The sequence below is a fragment of the Pleurodeles waltl genome, chromosome 3_2 (assembly GCF_031143425.1).
Source record: "Pleurodeles waltl isolate 20211129_DDA chromosome 3_2, aPleWal1.hap1.20221129, whole genome shotgun sequence".
In the NCBI taxonomy this organism is placed as follows: domain Eukaryota; kingdom Metazoa; phylum Chordata; class Amphibia; order Caudata; family Salamandridae; genus Pleurodeles; species Pleurodeles waltl.
In genome coordinates this window covers 89,420,626-89,442,503 of record NC_090441.1, presented here as the reverse complement: position 1 = coordinate 89,442,503, position 21,878 = coordinate 89,420,626, and the positions used below count along the sequence as shown (strand labels likewise).

At 45.7% G+C, this 21,878-nt stretch overlaps 1 protein-coding gene across 1 annotated transcript in view; it reads left to right on the top strand.

Annotated features, from left to right (window-relative positions):
• TSPOAP1 (TSPO associated protein 1) overlaps window positions 1–21,878 on the top strand; it is a 2,439,191-nt gene that overhangs the window by 328,392 nt on the left and 2,088,921 nt on the right. Inside the window, exon 3 of the mRNA XM_069226865.1 lies at window positions 19,395–19,523. Within this exon, the coding sequence (XP_069082966.1) occupies window positions 19,395–19,523 (129 nt within the window). The remainder of the gene's footprint in view (window positions 1–19,394; window positions 19,524–21,878) is intronic.

The following is a 21,878-nucleotide window of genomic DNA, read 5'->3' as shown; positions in this document are numbered from 1 at the left end:
TATTCATAATGGAAGGGTTCATGGTATTTGTCTTTGCAATAGTGCCGATTTATGTATTTCGTCACTTTACAGAAGTAGACCTGAAAATTGTACTCCTAGAAAATATTTGGGAACTGTTTTTTAGTATGAGCAAATATGCACTTTCCCAACCCTGGAAGAAGTTTTACTTTTTAACCTTGTCAGGAGTAAATTTCTAACCTTTCTCAGTATAGGAAAATATTAGAGAAGACCTGGTGAAAAAGCCTTAAAACATGCTAGTTAGTAGGTTTGCACAGGCTCAAAAGGGTATTCTAACCCTGGAGCTACTACTTACCGCTACCTCCAGCCCCAGTATGTAGATCTGCAGAAAGGTGTCAAAATAAGATAATTACTAGTATTCAAACCCTACTATAGTATTAGCCCAGCTATAATCCGAGAGGTTATTATCAGAGCTCTTAAATAATAAGATTGCTGTTATAATTTTTCGCCACACTGCATGGAACCAAATGGACAATGTAGATTGTTTTACAGGACATGTAGATTTAGGAAGCAACCTGTCCCACGGACAAGTAGATATAAATTCCACACCTCTGGGCCTCAAGTCTGCTCCTCGAACCTTTTGAAATGCATGGGCATGATTACAGCAGCCTTAAGGAAAATAGATATTCGACTACCCATATTGAGACCATTGGCACATAATGAGTTCCTCTCAAACTATAGCAAGAGCACACTTTCAAATGTGTGTTGAGATGCTACAAAATTTCGGTCTATTCATCAATTTCAAAAAGTCCATTGAACATCCAACGCAAAGGCTTCACTACCTGGGGACTAGACTGGACACACTAGCTACAAACATTGTTTTGTTGTTGCGGTCAGTGGCCTTTTGCATTTCATAGTTCCCCATGCAAGGCTTCACACAAGACCTCTCCAACAAGGTCTCAAGAACCAGTAGCACCACTTTTTGGATCATTGGGAGGACAAACTGCACCTCTCGAAAGAGGCAATCTAGTCACTCCCATGGTGGTCTCAACAAAAGAACTTGTTGGTAGAAGTTCCTTTTCAACAGGACCCTCCAACACACACACACTGATCATGGACACATGCTTACAGAGGTGGGTTGCTCACATGGGTCCCCTTCAGATTCAAGGAGTGTGATTGGACAAGGAAAAGAACTATCACATCAACATGTTAGAATTGAGAGCAGTTTGTCCAGCAGTAAAATATTTTCTTCATCAATATTTTCCAACCCTTCAACACGACCATCATGTAGTGTCTAAACAAACATGCTCACTGTCGCCCTCTATCTCCGAAAGTTCAGGCTATTTGGCAGTGGCTGATAGGCCAGGGACTTAACAGTACAAGCCATACACCTGCCAGGAGCCCAGAACACTCAAGCAGACTCCCTCAGTCGACACATTCACAAAAATCACAACTGGATCCTGCACAACAACTTTGGGCAAGACATCTTCAAAGAATGAGGCCATCCACAAATAGATCTGTTTGCAGGCGCAAGCAACGAAAAATGCCAAGACTACGAATCAAGGTTCTACCAAAAAGGAACATTGGGGAATGCCTTTTTGATAAGTTGGTCAGGGAAATTTCTGTATGCGTGTCCACCAACTCCGCTGATTCCCACAGAGATCAACATGCTGTACATAGTCAAGAACAGAATGATCCTCATAGTGCCGGAATGGCTTGCCCAGTTGTGGGTCACGGACCTTTTTCATCTGTCAGAGAGACCACACAGGAGGTTGCTGTGGAGACAGAATCTTCTGTACAAGTTTGGAGGGAGAATTTTACATCCCAACCTCTCCTCCCTGAACTTGGCAGCATGACTTCTGATTTCCTCCATTACTGTCGAAAGAGTGCATAAGTATTCCAAGAGAATCCAAAAGACCTTCTACCATAAAATCCTATGCTTTTAAAGTGGGAGAGGTTCTACATATGATGTATCCAGAACCATGTCCACCCTATTTTAGGTCAAGAAAATGTGATTCTGCCCTCCCTCCCCCATTTAGCAAGACCTGATCTGAAGTTTTCTTGCTTTAAGGTACATCTTGCAGTTTTTACAGCTTACAAAATGTCACCCACAAAGGTATCTTTCTTTAAAATGCCAGTGATTAAAGATTTTTAGAAGGTCCGAATAAGGTGTTTCCTCCGGTTGGGACTCCCTTTCCTCTGTAGGAGATTGATTTTGTACTTTCCAAGCTCATGGTCCTCCTTTTGATCCAAAACACAATACCTCTTTGCAACATCTTACATGGAAAGCTGCTTTTCTAGTAGCCATTCTGTCAGCAGGTAGAGTCTGTAATATTTATTCTTTGTGTGCCAAAAAAGTATATGTTTTTTCACTCTAAAAGGGTGGTCATGAGAGCTCATCCTAGCTTCCTCCCCAAAGTGGCCTCCTATTTTTGTATTAAACAAACTATTTCACTACCAACTTTCTTTCAGAAACCTTCTACCTCAGCAGAAAGTGCATTGCATTCGTTGGATGTTAAGAATATTTAAGGCTTATCTAGACAAAACAAAGGAGCTCAGAAAGTCAGATCACCTGCTTGTCTACTATGGTCCAATCTGATCAGGCATTCCTTCCTCCAAGCAAACCATTTCTAGGTGGATAGTTTCATATATAGTGTTTTCCTATAAGTTAGCCAATGAACACCTGTCAGAACTAAAACCAGATGTAAAGCGGCAACAGCTGCCCTATTAAGAAACATACCTTTTTCTGGGGAATGCAAAGCTGCAACATGGAAGTCTTTTCATACTTTTACTAAGCATTACTGTCTAGACTCAGACTCAAGAGCAGATACTCAAGTGGGACAGGCTTCCCTGAGAAACCCCTTTGGATAATAGCAACAGCTGCTACTTATTTTGTCTGCAGGTTTGTGGGGTGGGCTTGCTTTTCATTTCAGTGCTCTTTCAGGGGAGTCCTTAGCAAAGCCATAAGCAACCGTCCCCAGACAAATTTGTTTGCTGCAGCTCTTGCATACTTTCTGGTACAGGACTTTGAAACCATGTAAAAGGAACTGACCTGTCACCTGTGAGGCATGATGGGATACATGGGGTCCTGGAAGGTGGTAAAGGCACAGTGGCAATTTTCTCTCCTGTGTGGCAGTCTATTGGCTAAAATGTCTCCTATTCCCTTTCATTTTCCTTTCAGATAAAGATTGTAAAACATGCCTGTGCTCTTTTTTCTGTATTTGACTAGTTGATGATTGCCTAGTCATTTAAAATGAAAATCCAGTGCAATCTTGACATTATTAGTGCTTTATTATAGGCTGCATATGCGTGTGTGTGTGTGTGTGTGTGTGTGTGTGTGTGTGTGTGTACATTATATTATATTTTATTTAACCCCTCGGGTGCCGTGGACATAACGGTTACGTCCTGGCGAGCACCGCTCGGGTGCCCAGGATGTAACCGTTATGACCAAACAGGGGCTTCCAGCACGGAAGCATTTCTCCTCCGATCACGTGGAGGGGCAGAGAGGCATGAAAGGAGAGGAAAGGCCTTTCCTCACCTTTCATTTCTCTCTCAGCATTGCGATCGGGCAGCAGAAATGCCACTAGACACCAGGGAATTTGTATTTTTTTATTTTATGGCATAACGGGAGCGACCCCTATTATAATTAGGCTGAGATCCGCCCTTGGAGTGTGGGGGGGGAGGGGCTGGGGGGCAGACACCGCTAGACACCAGGGATCATTTTTTTTGTTTGTTTTTTTTGTTTTATGTAGGTGGGGAGCGACCCCTTAGGCAAGGGTTTCTCTCTTGGGGGCAGTTTTACTTTAAGGCTATTTCTGCCTCCCTCTGCCTATTTTTATTAGGCCCAACTGCTCCCAAGGGGGGCAGAAACCACTAGACACCAGGGAATTTTTATTTTTTTGCGTCAATTTCATGCAAGGGGGGCGAAGCCTTAGACAAGGGTCATTTCCCTGGGGGGGGGGGGGGGGAATTAATTTTAGGCCATTTCTGCCCCCCTGGGGGGCAGATCGGCCTATTTCTATTAGGCCGATTTGTCCCTGGGGGGGGGGCAGAAACCACTCAGGCACCAGGGATTGGTGTGAGTGTGTGTATGTGTGTGTTTTGTTTGGGCGGGCAGCCCCTTGGGCAAGGGTCACTCCCCATGGGGGGCACATTACTGTTGGCCATAACTGCCCCCCTGGGGGCAGATCGGCCTATTTTGGGAAGGTCATCTGCTCCGAAGGGAGGCAGAAAGCCAACCAGTCACCCGGAAAGATTTTTTTTCCCAAAATAAGAGGGTGGGGGTATGGCTATACCCCCAACCCAAATAAATGGGGCAAAAGTTGTTCTGCCCACCGGTGGGCCGATGGGGCAATTACCCCGGATCCACTCCTGGGAGGGCGGGGGTGAGCCAGAAAGCATACTAGATGTCAAGGAAATAAAAAAATATATAAAATAGTGGGGTGGTGGCTATCAACCAGTATGGGCCTGGTTATGCCCCCACCCTAACTGAAGGGGGTAACAGTCTTACAGCTCTACCTCCGCACACTAAAACATCTTATCCCACGGCAAGCAACAGGACATTTGATTATTTTGGGTTTTGGTTTTACATTTGGGCCATAAGAGTTTGGCTAACTCTCAAAATCATCCCACTTGGAATGGTGAGGGCTGCACTTTTTGGACTTTGGGACACTGCCATGTAGAAAAATCAACAAGACCTAGACACATCTGAAAACTAAACATCTGGGTGATTCCAGGGTGGTGTGCTTCACATGCACCCTGCACCATTTTCCTGCCCACAGTGCCCTGTAAACCTCCAACTTTGCTGGAAATCATACATTTTCCCCACATTTTTGTGATGGAACCTTCCGTAATCTGCAGGAAGCCACAAAATTCTTACCACCCAGCATTATCATCTATACAGATAAAAATTCTGCAGCAATTGTCAGCCTAAAAATGATTTTTTCCCAAACTGACCTTTTGGACCCACTTTGGTTCCCCCTCAATTTCGACATGTTTTTTGCTCTTCCCTGTGAGACTTGGCCCACTTACACAAGTGAGGTATCATTTTTACCGGGAGACTGAGCGGAACGTTGGGTGGTAGGAAACTTGTCCCGGTGTGGTGATCCCACACAGAAATGTGGGAAACATTTTTATTAGCTAAATTTGAGGTTTGCTGAGGATTCTGGGTAAGAAAACCTTGGAGGATCCACGCAAGTCACACCTCCCTAGACTCCCTCGGGTGTCTAGTTTTCAGAAATGTCTGTCTTTGTTAAGTTTCCCTATATGGCTGCTGAGCCCAGGACCAAAAATGCAGGTCCCCCACCGCCCATCGCAAAAACAGGTAGTTTTGTATTTGATAATTTTGATGTGTCCACATAGTGTTTTCGGGCATTTCCTTTCGCGGGCTCTAAGTCTACCCTCACAAGTGAGGTACCATTTTTATCGGTAGACTTGGGGAAACACTGGGTGGAAGGAAATTTGTGGCTCATCTCAGATTCCAGAACTTTGTGTCACCGAAATGTGAGAAAAAAGTGTTTTTTGGCCAAATTTTGAGGTTTGCAAAGTATTCTGGGTAACAGAACCTGGCCAGAGCCCCAGAAGTCACCCCATCTTGGATTCCCCTAGGTGTATAGTTTTAAAAAAATGTGCAGGTTTGATAGGTTTCCCCAGGTGCCGGCTGAGCTAGAGGCCAGCATCCACAGCTAGGCACTTTGCAAAAAAAAAAACAGGTCTGTTTTCTTTGGGAGAATGTGATGTGTCCACATTGTATTTTGGGGTATTTCCTTTTGCGGGCGCTAGGCCTACCCACACAAATGAGGTACCATTTTTATCGGGAGACTTGGGGGAATGCTGGGTTGAAGGAAATTTGAGGCTCCTCTCAGACTCCAGAACTTTGTGTCACCAAAATGTGAGTAAAAAGTGTTTTTTTGCCAAATTTGGAGGTTTGCAAAGGGTTCTGGGTAACAGAACCTGGTGAGAGCCCCACAAGTCACCCCATCTTGGATTCCCCCAGGTGTCTAGTTTTTAAATATGTACAGGTTTTGTAGGTTTCCCTAAGTGCCGGCTGAGCTAGAGGCCAAAATCCACATCTAGGCACTTTGCAAAATGCATGCCAGATTTCAATGTAAAAATGTGATGTGTCTATGTTACGTTTCCTGTCGCAAGCATTAGGCCTACCCACGCAAGTGAGGTACCATGTTTATCGGGAGACTTGGGGGAACACAGAATAGAAAAACAAGTGGTATTGCCTCTTGTCTTTCTCTACATTTTTTCCTTCCAAATGTAAGACAGTGTGTAAAAAAGACATCTATTTGAGAAATGCCAACTAATTCACATGCTAGTATGGGCACCCCGGAATTCAGAGATGCGCAAATAACCACTGCTTCTGATGGATACAACTACCTGTGGATTCCTCACTCATTGAATTTTCCCCATGCGCCAGCATCCAACGGAAATTTTCTTCCTAGCTTCTGCACGTCTACGAGGACGTCACAATTGCCCACGCGACACCATCTGACATCATACAGGCAATAAGAGGTCCTCGTCGGCGTGCTGACTTCAGTTCCCTTTTTTCCGTGCCTTCAAGGGACGGTTATTCTTCGAGGGAGCAACTGTTTCTGCTCTGCGTGGTTAGTTACAATTTGTTTTCGAGATGTCTCATCGAAAGTCAGGCTTTAAGCCTTGTAAAGAGTGCGGAGGCAAGATGTCGTTGATAGACCCACATATGGATTGCTTGTGGTGTCTGAGCTCCGATCATGACGTGGAGAAATGTGATTCCTGTCAACGCATAAATCCTAAAGTGTTGAAGGAACGGGAGGCAAAGCTGTTTTTGGCAAAGTCCAAAAAGAAAGAGAAGCGACATTGGTGCAGATCATCATCGCCTAAGTCTCATCGGTGTCACCGTGACTCCCGGCGCCATCGTGAATCTCGGCGCCGGTTGAGTAGAGAGCATTCACTCTCAAGGTCGCCTTCGGTTCGGTGCCGAAAGACATGGGAGGTTAGTCCCACCATCACTCCTCAGCCGCAGTCGCCTCCCGCATCCCCGGCTTCACCTACGACTCCACCATCTGTCTTCGAGGTCGTACCTCAGCAGGAACAGGAGTTCTCACCTGCTTCAGAAATGCCGGGGCTGGCACCGTTATCACCTCGAGCTCAGGCTCTGCAGTATCCGGCATTCCCGGCACCAGGTACTGATAGTTCTGCATTTCTAAATGCGATGTTTGCCATTTTTTAGCAGATGGCTCCAGGTGGTGGTCCGGCTGGTCCTTTGGGGCCATTGGCCTTTAATATGGGTGCTCAGGCTCCTTTACGACCGGCACCTTTTATGCCCTTCCTTCCAATGGGAGGTGCTGGTTCGGCGCCGGTTCCTTTGGCGTTGCCTGCACGACCTGCAACGCCAATGAGGACTGCTGTTCCAGCGCCGGAGAGTTCTTCACCTTCACATCCTCTACCTCGGTTGGCGCCGAAGAAGCCCACGGCGCCGATGGACCCGGCGTCAGATGGTTCGGAGGATCGGCATCAGGCAAGATCATCGATGTCGGCGGACGCCTTGTCGACGCCAAGGATTGAGGCCAGGCTTCATTCAGGGAGGCTAGCTCTTCGCCTCCTTGAAGAACAGGAATATCGAAAGCAGGCCTTGGAGGAGGGTGAGATTGAAGAACCTCTTGTAGATCTCCAGGGTTTGGACACGGCAAGTGGCTTAGACACTTCTCCAGAGTGGGATTTAACGTCTCCTGAGGAATATACAGAGGAAGCTGCTTCTTTCCACTCTGTTTGGAGGAAGACAGCTGACTTTTTGGACCTTCCTCTTCCAGTGGCTGAGTCAAAACCCAACATATTAACGGAAGTGCTACATCCGGCTTCAGCGGTTTCAGAGTCACTTTTGCCTTTTAATGAGGCTCTCCTGGATCCAATACTAGAGATTTGGAAAAAGCCAGTTTCATCTACAGCTGTTAATAGGACAGTGGCGCGCAGGTATCGTGTGGCTCTTGCGGATCAGAGCTTTTTGTCGAGGCACCCGACTCCAGAAAGCCTGGTTGTACAAGCTTCATGTTCGTCTCGCACTGCTCCAGGTTCTTTTCCGGGTGTGCCTTCGGACAAGGACTCTAAAAAGATGGACCAGTCTTCAAAAAAGGCATTTTCATCTTGTAGTATGGCTCTCAAATCCACCAATGCCACATGCATCTTGGGCAGATACATCTACGCCCTTATGGAGGAGATTAAGTTGTCTCATTCGGAATTGCCTCAGGAGGTGTTGAGCCTTGTTTCTAATGCTCAGGCTGCGGCGACCCAAGTAATCCAGTCAGGGCTGGACACAACTGATTCTGTGGCCAGAGCTATGGGCACCACTGTTGCTACAACGAGACAGGCCTGGCTTCGTTCTTCAGGGTTTTCATCCGATGTTCAGTCAGCCCTGCTGGATCTTCCCTTTAATGGGGATAAACTTTTTGGATTGAAGGCGGACTCTGCCCTTGAAAGAGTAGAGCCACAGCAAAATCGTTAGGCTTGCAAGATTCCTCTTATGTTTCTTCTAGGTTGTTCAGAAGAATTAGGGGGTTTGGTCGTGGCTCCTTCTCCTCCTTTCGGGGCAGGTTTCAGCAGCAGGCCGCCACTGCCGTCCCCTATAGATCATACAGCGGGGAGGAGTAGGGTCCGAACCAGAGGAGCCACCCAGCAGCACTCTGCCTCTTCCGCTTCCTCTGGAGGGGTGCAGCATGGGAAGCAGCCTTAGTCATCCACCAATTCCTTTGCATACCACTCCTGTAGGGGGGAGGTTAATGACCTTTCTCCACATATGGGAGGCAATAACATCGGACTCCTGGGTCACCAGCATTGTGAGGAAAGGCTATGCCCTTCCCTTCTGGGAGTTTCCACCCCCCATCTCGCCCCGTCGATCCTTTTGTTCAGAAGAGCATCTCCTGTTATTAGAACAGGAGGTTCTAGTCCTCCTTTCTAAGGGTGCAGTAGAGTTGGTTCCGGAGCAGGAAAGGGGTCAGAGTTGTTATTCAAGATACTTCCTGATCCCCAGAAGGATGGCCGATTGAGAACAATCCTGGACCTGAGGATTTTGAATTGGTTCATCAAACAGGAAAAGTTCAAGATGCAGACCCTAGCTCAGGTACTTTTTGGCATTGAACGAAGGAGATTAGATGGTGTCTGTCGACTTGCAGGATGCTTACTTTCATATCCCGATACTCAAGTCGCACAGGAAGTGTAAGTGTAAGTGGCATGGTTACCCCCTGACTTTTTGCCTTTGCTGATGTCAAGTTATGATTTGAGAATGTGCTGAGGCCTGCTAACCAGGCCCCAGCACCAGTGTTCTCTCCCTAACCTGTACTTTTGTTTCCACAATTGGCACACCCTGGCATCCAGGTAAGTCCCTTTGTAACTGGTACCCCTAGTACCAAGGGCCCTGATGCCAGGGAAGGTCTCTAAGGGCTGCAGCATATCTTATGCCACCCTGGGGACCCCTCACTAAGCACAGACACACTGCTTGCCAGCTTGTGTGTGCTAGTGGGGATAAAAAGACTAAGTCAACATGGCACTCCCCTCAGGGTGCCATCCCAACCTCACACTGCCTATAGGGATAGATAAGTCACCCCTCTAGCAGGCCTTACAGCCCTAAGGCAGGGTGCACTATACCATAGGTGAGGGCATAAGTGCATGAGCACTATGCCCCTACAGTGTCTAAGCAAAACCTTAGACATTGTAAGTGCAGGGTAGCCATAAGAGTATATGGTCTGGGAGTCTGTCATGCACGAACTCCACAGCACCATAATGGCTACACTGAAAACTGTGAAGTTTGTTATCAAACTTCTCAGCACAATAAATGCACACTGATGCCAGTGTACATTTTATTGTAACATACACCCCAGAGGGCATCTTAGAGGTGCCCCCTGAAACCTTAACCAACTACCAGTGTAGGGTGACTAGTTTTAGCAGCCTGCCACATACCAGACATGTTGCTGGCCACATGGGGAGAGTGCCTTTGTCACTCTGTGGCTAGTAACAAAGCCTGTACTGGGTGGAGGTGCTTCTCACCTCCCCCTGCAGGAACTGTAACACCTGGCGGTGAGCCTCAAAGGCTCACCCCCTTTGTTACAGCACCCCAGGGCACTCCAGCTAGTGGAGTTGCCCGCCCCCTCCGGCCACGGCCCCACTTTTGGCGGCAAGGCCGGAGGAGATAATGAGAAAAACAAGGAGGAGTCACTGGCCAGTCAGGACAGCCCCTAAGGTGTTCTGAGGTGACTCTGACTTTTAGAAATCCTCCATCTTGCAGATGGAGGATTCCCCCAATAGGGATAGGAATGTGCCCCCCTCCCCTCAGAGAGGAGGCACAAAGAGGGTGTAGCCACCCTCAGGGCTAGTAGCCATTGGCTACTAACCCCCCATACCTAAACACTCCCTTAAATAGAGTATTTAGGGGCTCCCAGAACACAGCAAGAGAGATTCCTTGGCTTGACTGGGTACTACAGGAGGTTTGTGAAGGGATATGGATCCATAGTGACACCCCTCACAGAACTTACCTCCAAGAAAATGCCCAAGAAGGTAAACTGGACTGTAGAATGCCAACAGGCCTTTGACACCCTGAAACAAGCAATGTGCACAGCACCAGTTTTCAAAGCTCCAGACTACTCCAAGCAGTTCATTGTGCAGACTGATGCCTCTGAACATGGGATAGGGGCAGTTTTGTCCCAAACAAATGATGATGACCTTGACCAGCCTGTTGCTTTCATTAGCAGGAGGTTACTCCCCAGGGAGCAGCCTTGGAGTGCCATTGAGAGGGAGGGCTTTGCTGTGGTTTGGTCCTTGAAGAAGCTGAGACCATACCACTTTGGTACTCACTTTGTAGTTCAGACTGACCACTGACCTCTCAGATGGCTAATGAAAAGTGAAAATCCAAAACTGTTGAGGTGGTCCATCTCCCTATAGGGAATGGACTTTATAGTGGAACACAGACCTGGGACTGCCCATGCCAATGCAGATGGCCGTTCCAGGTTCTTCCACTTAGAAAATGAAGACTCTCTTGGGAAAGGTTAGTCTCGCCCTCTTTCGTTTGGGGGAGGAAGGGTTGTGTAAGGAAATGCCTCCTTGTCATGGTTACCCCCTGACTTTTTGCCTTTGCTGATGCCAAGTTATGATTTGAAAGTGTGCTGAGGCCTGCTAACCAGGCCCCAGCACCAGTGTTCTGAAGCGTGAGACTTCACCCGATGCCCCGGCTCGAGTTCCAGAGAACCAACAACACAGGGAGGACTCACAGGCAACTGGGACATCGTGAGTAGCCCGAGATGACCCCCCTGCACTCCCACAGCGATGCATGCAGAGAGAGTCCAGAGGCTCCCCCTGACCGCGACTGCCTGTAACAAGGAACCCGATGCCTGGATCAAGCACTGTACCCGCAGCCCCCAGGACCAGAAGGAACCGAACCTCAATGCAGGAGTGACCCCCAGACGACCCTCTGCCTAGCCCAGTCAGTGGCTGGCCCGAGAAGCCCCCCTGTGCCCTGCCTGCACCGCTAGAGTGACCCCCGGATCCCTCCATTGAATCCAATACCAAGCCCGACGCCTGCTTTACACACTGCACCCGGCCGCCCCTGTGCTGCCGAGGGTGTGTTTTGTGTGCCTACTTGTGTCCCCCCCAGAGCCCTACAAAACCCCCCTGGTCTTCCCTTCGAGGACGCGGGTACTTACCTGCAGGCAGACTGGAACCGGAGCACCCCTGTTCTCCATAGGCGCCTATGTGTTTTGGGCACCTCTTTGACCTCTGCACCTGACCGGCCCTGAGCTGCTGGTGTGGTAACTTTGGGGCTGCCCTGAACCCCCGACGGTGGGCTGCCTATGCCCAGGAACTGAGACTTGTAAGTGTCTTACTTGCCTGACAAACTAACCATTACTTACCTCTCCCAGGAACTGTTGATTTTTTGCACTGTGTCCACTTTTAAAATAGCTTATTGACATTTTAACTACAACTATATATGTTATTGCTCAAATTCAAAGTTCCTAATTTACCTGTGTGGAGTACCTTGCATTTTATGTATTTACTTCAAATCTTGAACTTGTGGTTCTAAAAATAAATTAAGAAAATATATTTTTCTATATAAAAACTACTGGCCTGGAGTTAGGTCTTTGAGTGTGTGTTCCTCATTTATTGCCTGTGTGTGTACAACAAATGCTTAGCACTACCCTCTGATAAGCCTACTGCTCGACCACTCTACCACAAAATAGAGCATTAGAATTACCTAATTTTGCCATATCTTACCTCTAAGGTGAACCCTTGGACTCTGTGCACACTGTCTTACTTTGAGATAATATATACGGAGCCAACTTCCTACAACATGGATATGTATTGTTGCAGAAAATAGTTTAATTTGCGTTTTTCCAGTCTGCCCCCAACAGAATGAGAGCTGTATCTATGTTTAGTATCAGTAGTTTATATGTGGTACCCCTACGTTTAAAAAGGTTATTTTGGCCTCCAGTGTTGGATTCTGTAACCATAAGAGTCATGTAACCTTCAGGCTTATTTGCCTATTTTCTTGCAGTATCTTATTTGGGCATGTCTCAGGTGACTGAAAGTGTCTTCTTCTTTCCTGCCTGCCCCAAATTCAAAAATAAACTCTATACTCATCATTCCTTTTGAAACAAAGTTACCAACCGTAAATATCTTGGTTTCACATGTTCCCAGTATCTCCCTTCTGATATGTGGGCTACTTCTGCATGTGGATCAAACCTAGCATCTGCCCATCGGTGGGGTAAGTCACCAGCTGTGCTTTGATTTACCACATGTGTCCTCCACATTTCCCCTTCCCCCCCCTGCTAAGATTGATTACATGAGTCTTTCCACACTTCCTCCCTTCCTTCGATGGAAGTTGGAGTTTTTTAGTTGGTTACTATTGTTTTCGTGTCCCCTTGTTAGCAGATATCTTTTATATTATAGTCTGAGATATTTTATCTTAATTCTTCCAGCTGCCATTTTTGGGTCCAGGAAGCCCTTCTTCTTTGATCACTATTAGACTCCTGAACCCATCTGCTCCATAGTTCCAGCTTGTTCCTCTCTTCAAGTGTGCAGCAGCCCTCAATCTAGCTCTGAATTTTACTCTTTCTGATTGCTTGTTGCTGGATTTCTCTTTATTAATGGAGAATTTAGTTAGTTTCAACAAACTGTGCTTGTTGGCAGATCCCCTCGTCCCCACTGTGCATTTGCCCAAACTAGTGTACTGGGTGCGTCTGCCTTTGTTTGCATTCTTTTTCTCGATGTGGTCTTCCCACAGACATTCCAGTCTTGCTGGGTGATCAGTTCCTGGTTGTTCCTTGCTGCCGTTCTTGCACACATCTCACTTTGCTGGGATGGTATGGGTAGGCCACTTGTTTTCCTAAATAGTCGCACCTCCGGCTACGTGCTTGGTGGTGGTTCAGAGACCATTATTGTTGGGGTTGGTTGGGTGGTAGAGAAAGTGAAGTCAATGAATCCCGCACAAGGGTAAGTCGTGCTGCTGGACGAATCTGGAGCTCCAGCCTTACTCCTCCCTTCTTCAATCCACTATCTTGAATCAGAGTGTCCGGAGCTGTTCTCTGCCAAAAGCAGCGATACAGGTGATATATTTTATTTCATTCCATCCCAATTTCATCTTGAAATACACAGCTGTCCCTTTTCATCATGGGAGGGGACAGGGTTCTCATCATGGTTTAGAAGCATATTGCTCCCCCTCAGCAGTTGTGGAGAACTGTGTTTTCACATCTAGAGTCACCTTAGGATCAGGTTCCACTCCTTAGAAATTGTGATTATTGATAAGTTGAGGGTTTTTTCCCTATCACTTCGTAAATAGGTTAGGTATCCTTGCCTTGGTATACAGGAGAGTACAAAAGTTACTTCTCTTTATCTCTCCTTATGTCTTTAAGGCAGTACTAAATTAACAGGTATTATACAACGGCAAATGATCCAGTTTCTTTACATTTTTTCTATTATTTTAATCAGTTATGGTTACTGGAAAATTAGGCTAATGGTGATAACGTTTTTGGATCTCTCATTTATGTTTTTATTTTTTATTTATTTATTTTTTTATATATCTCTCCCTAATTCCTGAAGTATAGCTTTGGGAACCATCTATGTTACTCGAATGCTTTTTCTAGGTTCCTCATGGGTCTCCTTCTACTGCTCTTCCACTTTAAAGACTAGCAATGAGGTAGTACACTGATTTCATTTGATTCAGTGGTAGTCCAATGGATTAGTTTCTCAATAGAACATTGCTAATGAAGAAGGGCACCAACAATTTTTCTAGTTTTTCGGTGTCACTCAAACAAATTCTCTTGCGTTGCATGAAATATAAAGTATGTCTTGGATTTGACAGCATACTCATTCAAGCGAAAGATGCTACATAATGGTTAGCCTTCACCTTTTTAATTACAAAGACGTTTCCAAGCGGTAGGTACAAGAGTCCCATAATTACATCTGGAAACAATTTCTTTCTCATCTGTGAATCAGGCTAATTTTTCAGATTTTTTTGTATGGTTGTTGCAGGATAAACATATACACATTTTGCGTTTGTCCATGGAGAAAAAATAATTATTAACCCAGAACATTGTTTTTAATTCTTAAGTTTTTCAAAGGACTAAGAGGGCCCCCTGCTGAGAGATCCAGTCTAAATGCCAATATGACATAGTAGGCTGCTTAATTCTTAGGGTCTCGTACAACATACCCCTGCCTTTGAAAACTCTTGTTGCCTGCTCTGTGTTCAGTTTTCTACACTGCTGTTTAAATCTTGTCCAGTTTTTTAAAGACAAAAATAGAAAACATACCTGTCCTTAAAACATTTATGTTCCAGTAGTATGTTCCCAAAAACCCTCGGGGAGATGAGTGTTTGGTCTTTCATGCCAATACTTTCTAAGCTCATAGGATATTCTGCATTATAGTAATCTTCATGCTTAATGCGGTTATTCAACTCTTTTGTATTACAAGTCAGTTGGCAAGGCTAGTGGCAGAAAGCCTTCTTGAGTTTCTGTCTTGGATTAGATGAAGTCTCGCGCTCAAGCCTTCTGTGCACAGCTAAAGGTTATGTACAGCAGTGGTTAGGAAAAGGCCATATCCGCTTGATATACCTCTCTGTATGAACAAAGGCTCTCACAGTGGGGGCTGAGCACTGGGGCGTTTGGGTGCTGGCTAGGCTGCAGTCCAACCTTTGTCACGCTTTAGCCTGCTCCATGCAATGGTTGGTTGATGTGGTGCTTTGTCAAAAGGCCTTGCTGTAGATCAAGCTACCTACCACCACTGCATTAGATTGCTGGCCAGGCTCTGGAACCAAACTACTTCAAGAAAGTGAAGGCAGTTTTCAGCTGGTGTTTGTAGGAGTGGTTGGGCAAAATGCCTGGCCTGTAGCCCTGCTCTGCCACCAACCCCTGCTGCACATGACTACAGGCCAGTCCCAGCACGCAACCCCTTCTATACATGCCCTTCATATGATTGAGGCAGGGTTTCCTGCGCCCATCTTCTGCAGCACACTAATGTGTAGGTTTACAAATTTATGAATAAATGACGACGAAATCGAAAGCATAGGGTAGAGAAATCTAGTATGTGATGAAGCACTACAAAAAGAGGGAAGGGAAAGCATAGCGAAGGAGGTTGAAAAGATTTTATTTTTATCATGGAGTTTGCTATTTGGTGGTCCTCAAACTAGCCTTGTGCACTAGCTGTGCACAGTAATGCCATTATTGATGTCATTTTAGAAGCCATCTGTGATGTAATCAATTATGTCATAGAACATGTGATGAGGTCATACATGAGATCATAAGCAGTGCATGGTGAGTGCATAAATTTAAATTACTTAATCACTGGTAAATTTCAGTGTTTTTTAATCTAAAATGTGATGTTTTAACATTTTCGTCTAAGTATAACCACACCCTAAGTTTCTTCAGTGAATTTCTAGGGCTTTTTGTTTTTACTGTGGAGTAAAATGTGATTACCATACCTACGTCAACCCCCCGCCACGCACAGCCTTGGGCTGTGCTGGCATGGGGTTGGCTGCAGGGCCCTTCATGGGTGTCAGACCCCCGAGCCTCGGCCGAGTCAACCCCAGGGATGTCCCTATGTAACACTTCCCTTCCGCCCCCAACAAGGTAGAGGGGATCAGAGTACCCATACTGCGCCCCCTTTTATCTTTTTTTAATTGATTTTCAGGACACAAGGACCACGTCCTTGGCTCCTGCAATGCAGCCAAAGCATCTTTATCAGGTTGTGGCCAGCAAGTCAGAGCCTTAGCTCCCATGTGAACTAGCTGGAGCCTTTTGCCTAGGCAGCTGACCGATTGTTCTACTGTATTTATTAAGTTACGTTCTTGTGGGAGGCCCATGATCCCAAAAGCCCAGGTATCTAAACATTTGGAACCTTAATTTCTCAAAAACGTCTGAACACAAATCACAAAAAGCACACTTTCTGGCTAAGGATATTTCTGTCTTCCAAATTTGGTGTAATTCCATTAATTCATATTGACTGTGGCCCTGTTAAAAAATCTACAGAGGGAAGATTCGGGTAAGCCTTGTTTTCTTGCCTTAATATCGATGTTTCTTGTGTCCCTAAACCAGATTTTCTCCTTTGGTTGACCAGAGGTTTTAATTCAGATAAAAGTCACTGTGAAGGGATCAGAATGCAGTCAAACCAATCTACAGGGTTTGGGTCATCGGCAGTTAGGTGAGGAAAGTTGGATGTGAATAGATCAATGGGTTCCCAGTTCGAGCCAATACATAAGCCAGATTTACATAATTTGTCCTGGAAAATAGCCTTGGTGGCTATCACTCCAGCTAGGCAGTTGAACGAAATGCAGGCTCATTGTGAAGGGAAACATTAGGTGACTTTCATTGCATGTTATTAGAAAGCTAACCACCCATTCAGGTAAGCCTTGGCTCATTCATCAATGAAGACAGGGCCAGCATGAGGATGGTGCGGACGGTGCAGCCACACTGGGCGCTGACCTCAGGTAGGGCAAGGTGTTTAACAAGAGCTTAGGATTTAAAAGCACCTGCTGCAGAGCTTTCAGGCAGCAATAAAAAATCTCAGAATAGCTCTTGCCATTATTGTTCCTGCTAGAGAGGGAGATCTGAATTTTGTCTTGTGGCATACTCACCATAAAGCAGCACAGAGGATCACAATGCCTGCTGCAAAGAACAGAATTATATTTCATGTGAATAGCTGAGCGGATTAGTAAAGCCAGCCTATGCCAGCACTTTGAAACAAATGAAATGTATGTGAGAGGGGCAACGGAGACATGAGGGGCACTTTTGCTGGGTGGTAGTGAGAGCATCTATTGTTAATCCAGTGAGAAACATCCCTATCTTTGACACTTGGAGAGTCTCTACTCTGAGATCAGAAATCATTTATTCCAACTCTGAGCTTATGCTATGTTGGGACAGGTCTCCAACTGCAAAATCTTTGCTGAGGGGTCCTATCTTTCTGTCTGTCTGCTCTGGTATCCTTCACTAGAAAGTTAAAATGAACTGTTGAGCTGTCACTTTGCTAGATAATTGCCCTTCACATGTCCTTTCTGATGGATACAACTACCTAATATATACATATTCACCCAAAGAAAACGTGGTACTAGCTAGTGTATCCACCAGAAAAAGTGTTACCGAAGATAAGTGATTTGTTCTTGTGATGGATACAACTACCTGTGGATTCCTCACATTATAAATAGAGTCCCAAAGCAGAACCGCACTTGGAGGTGGGTGCGTGTGTGGTCACACCAAGAAATCTTGCAGCACTGACGGTGAAAAATGGCTATCCCTCCTAACCTCAGAGTCCAAGCAATAATGCTTAGCGAAAGTGTGGAGGGAAGCCCAAGTTGCGGCCTTACAAATGTCAGCCACTGGAACACCTCTAGCCAAGGCTGAAGTGGCAGACTTAGCCCTGGTGGAATGGGCCCTAATTCCAACAGGAGGATCCTTCTTTGCCAAAGAATAACAGATTTTAATACAAAGAATAACCGGATCCGGGAAGGCTGGATACCCCTGTTCCTCCTGTGGCACCGTATCTGGAACGTCCGATTGCGCTTCAGGCAAAAGCAAGGACTCTCCTGAGGCCCAACCACCTCGAAGATGCCGGGGAAGCTTGAGGACTCTGAGGTGATGGAGTCGCCGTCGGACTAACCTCCCACGTCGCATGACGCCGACTTGATGGAGATCTCGATCGGGACCGACCGCTATCCGAACAACGTCAGGAATCATGCTGACGCCATTTCTTGTGCGACCTCGAGGATTTTACAGAAGAAGACCTCCGATGACTCGTATGCTTCTCCTTCTTCTTCACCTTGGCCAAAAAGAGTTTGGCCTCTCGCTCCTTGAGCGCCTTCGGGTTCATCCTCTGGCATGAACCACACTCCTCCACATTGTGCTCAGAACTCAAGCACCACAGGCAGTCATTGTGCGGGTCCATCACCGACATGCGCTCTCCGCACTACCAACAAGGCTTGAATCCGGATTTCCAAGGAGGTAACAGTAACTCCCAAGAGATGGGAAAAACCCGTTATGCTTCGAAGGCACGGAAGAAAGGGAACTGACGTCAGCACGCCGGCCAGGACCTCTTATTGCCGCAGTGACGTCGGACGAAGTTGCGTGGGAGTTGGGCAATTGTGACATCCTCGTCGACGTAGAGAGTTGGGAAGAAAACATTTCCATTGAATGCTGGCGCATTGGGAGAATTCCTAAGGTGAGAAAACCACAGGTTGCTAGTGTATCCAGCAGAAAAAGCGTTACCGAAGGTAAATAATTTGTTCTTTTAGGTCTTAAATTAACTTATCGATTTTTCTTCGCTCTGACATTTAATTTCTTTTTATTTTTGTATTCTAAGAAGGATAAAATACACAAGGGGTTTCCACATGTGCAAAAAATTGATTTTCTGTATTTTTATTTGCATTTGCATTAAAAAAATAAGAAAGCAAGTGTTGTTTTAGCTTTAGGTCTAGACATTTTCTTGTTCTATAAAGTGTTCCAGTTTCCTTAGTGTGGGGAACAATTAATAATTTATGAATTTTATTAATTTAATAGAGAAAGGGTGAACTGGTGTTTACAGGTAACTGTACTTCCTTTCCAAAGAATAATCTGTCAAATTATTTTATCCATTCAGAGCATCATCTCAGGCTCTCGTACTGCACATTTTTTACTTTGCCTGCCAAATGTCCCATGGCTTTCTATTTTTCTTTTTGTAATCGAACAAACAAGGTGGGCATTGTGACACACCAAAAATGAAGAGAACTTAAAATATGCACATGAAAGCATGTGTGCTATAGTTCATTTTAGTAATATCCCCTTCTTTCATCTGGATAATAGTTTTAAATGTTGTTTCCCTTAATAGGCAACACAAATTAGAGTACTTCATGTTGTATCATATTATTTGGCAATGTATTGTCCAAAATAAGTTTAGTGCTCTCTTCTGATTAACCCATATTCATCTGCCCCTTATTTTCTCTTCTTTAGCGGAAGAATACATTCCCTGAAACTGATGAAAAAGTTAAAAGGCTGAAGAAGAAGAATGCTGAATTGGCTGTTATTGCCAAACGGTTAGAGGAGAGGGCACATAAGTTACAAGAGGCTAATCTAAAAGTGGTAAGACCTTATTTTTTTACTGAAATCTTGTTTTTGCTTCCTTTATAGCTATTCTTGTTTTGTTAATGAATCATAGTTAAATTTGAATTCATACGTTTATTTAAACAGCTGCTCATCTATCTCATCCTATCATGACTTGATGATTCTCGCAGCTGGTGATCTAGGTAGAGGAAATTCAGGAGGAAGGAGAAATGAAAACATAGTCATTGGAAACATTGTTACTTCTGGGCATTGTCAAACATTTCGATATTATTGAAAGCATAAGTGCCAATTTTCTCACCATCAAGAATAGGCTCACATTCAGTATTGAAACACCACAGTTGACACCAGCCAGGCAAGTCATCGATATTGAGACACTCCTGCCTGACATCTTTGCATATGACATTGGTCTGTTCACAGTCAGCCTCACCACTTTCAGGCCACATCTCAGTGACGCATAAATTGACGTCAAGCCAGTTTACATTGAGCCTATTTCAAGAAGCAGTCTTCATGCCTAATAACAGATTAGGGGCCTCATTATGAGTTTGGCCATTGGACCATAATGGTTGTGCTCTGTCGGCACGATGGGTGGACGGTGCCCATGCACCACATTGTGCACGGAACACAGTGCTCTTCCAAACCCCAAATGTATTGGGTGGCCCACATGGGGCCATACGCCCTGGAGAACCCCTTTTGACCCCCATACCTGGCTGACCGCCAAGCTCTCCATGGCAGTGGGTTCGCCGTTGAGAGCTTGGCGGTTATGCAGTTCATAATAACCATGGCAGTCCCATTGCCAGGATCTCCAGCATTGCCTGCCGCGGTCCTCACCGCACTACAACCTTGTAATCCGGCGGTCTGACTGCCAAAGTTGCGGCAGTCGGACCGCCAGAAAACTATGGCCCTCATTACAACCCTTGCGGTTGGCGGAGAAGTGGCGGTCTTACCGCCAACAGGCTGGCGGTAAAAAAATTGGAATTGTGAACCGCCATGGTCATCCGCCACTTCTCCGAACCGACCGCCAGGGCAGAGATGACCGCTGGGCTGGAGACTTGGGTCTCCAGCCCAGCGGCCGTCACCAGTCCGCCGGCGGTATCATGGCCCGGCTGACCGCCATGGATTTCATGGGGTTGGGCACCGCCATGAAGTCCATGGCGGTAAGCACTATCAGTGCCAGGGAATCTCTTCCCTGGCACTGATAGGGGTCTCCCCCACCACGAGTCCTTCCCCGACACCCCCCACCCCCATGCCACCCTCCAAAGGTCATAATTCGCCGAGCGGAAAACCACCAGCACTGGCGGTCTAAAGCACGTCGTCCCTCAGCAGTCTTGTGAAAAGACCGCCGAGGTTGAAATGACCCCCTATGTTGTTAATATTTAAATGAGCAATATAACCACTGCCCCTTTGAAGGAAATGCCTTGATTCAGGATATTTCCTTGCTCAGAACAAAATGCCCAACCAAGAATTTAAGACCAGTTCTTGATCTGTGTCTTGCAAACAAGTAGGTCAGATGAGAAACATTTCTCATGCTAGTGCTTCATCAAATTTTTTCTTATCTCAAACAGGGAAATTTGATGTATGCCGTAGTCCTCCAGACTGCCTACTTCTGCATTTCTGTTGTGAAGCAGTACAGCGTTTCTGTGAATTGTAGTAGATCATTGCTTTTTCCAGTAGGCAGTACTGCCTTTTAGTCTGAAGCCTGTCCCTCCGCCTTTCTCTGAGTGCCTGGCAGTAGTGACAGCCCATCTGCAACAATTGAAAATATTTATTGATTGACCGATAAAAGTCCACAGAAGGTAGTGCTAGACTGGCAGCCAACAATATTGATGTTGCACCACTTAAGCCTTTAGGTAAACCTACAGAAATCTGTAACAGCCGGTGTTCAGGTTCTGTCCTATTTGGAAACAGCAGTTGGCACAGGATAGAGGTGTTTCCTTTGGAAGAAGTAGTTTTATCAATTTGGGGAAAGTATCATCACCTCTTCTAAGCTTCTAATCCAACAGTATGTCAGAGCTACTCCTTCCAGTGCTCCATTTCTTCCTGCATTTTCATTACACCAAGTTCAAGACTGCACATAAGACTGCTTGAACAATGTCTGGAGGATCAATGGTCTCAATGCAAGCCAACTAGGACGACAAAGTTCAACCTTCAATAACGGCAACTGAGCCTCTTTCATTATAGTGCAAAGAGTGCAATCTATTGCAAGGTTTGCTATGCACAGAATAGCCATGGACACATCTGTGTCAGGCTGGGGAGCCCATCTAGGTGATCTTTCTTTATGAGATATATGGTTAGAAGCCAGAAACTACTGTTATATCAACTTCATGAAGTTGAGCACAATCCTTCTCTCTCTTAAGGCATTTCTAACATTTCTGA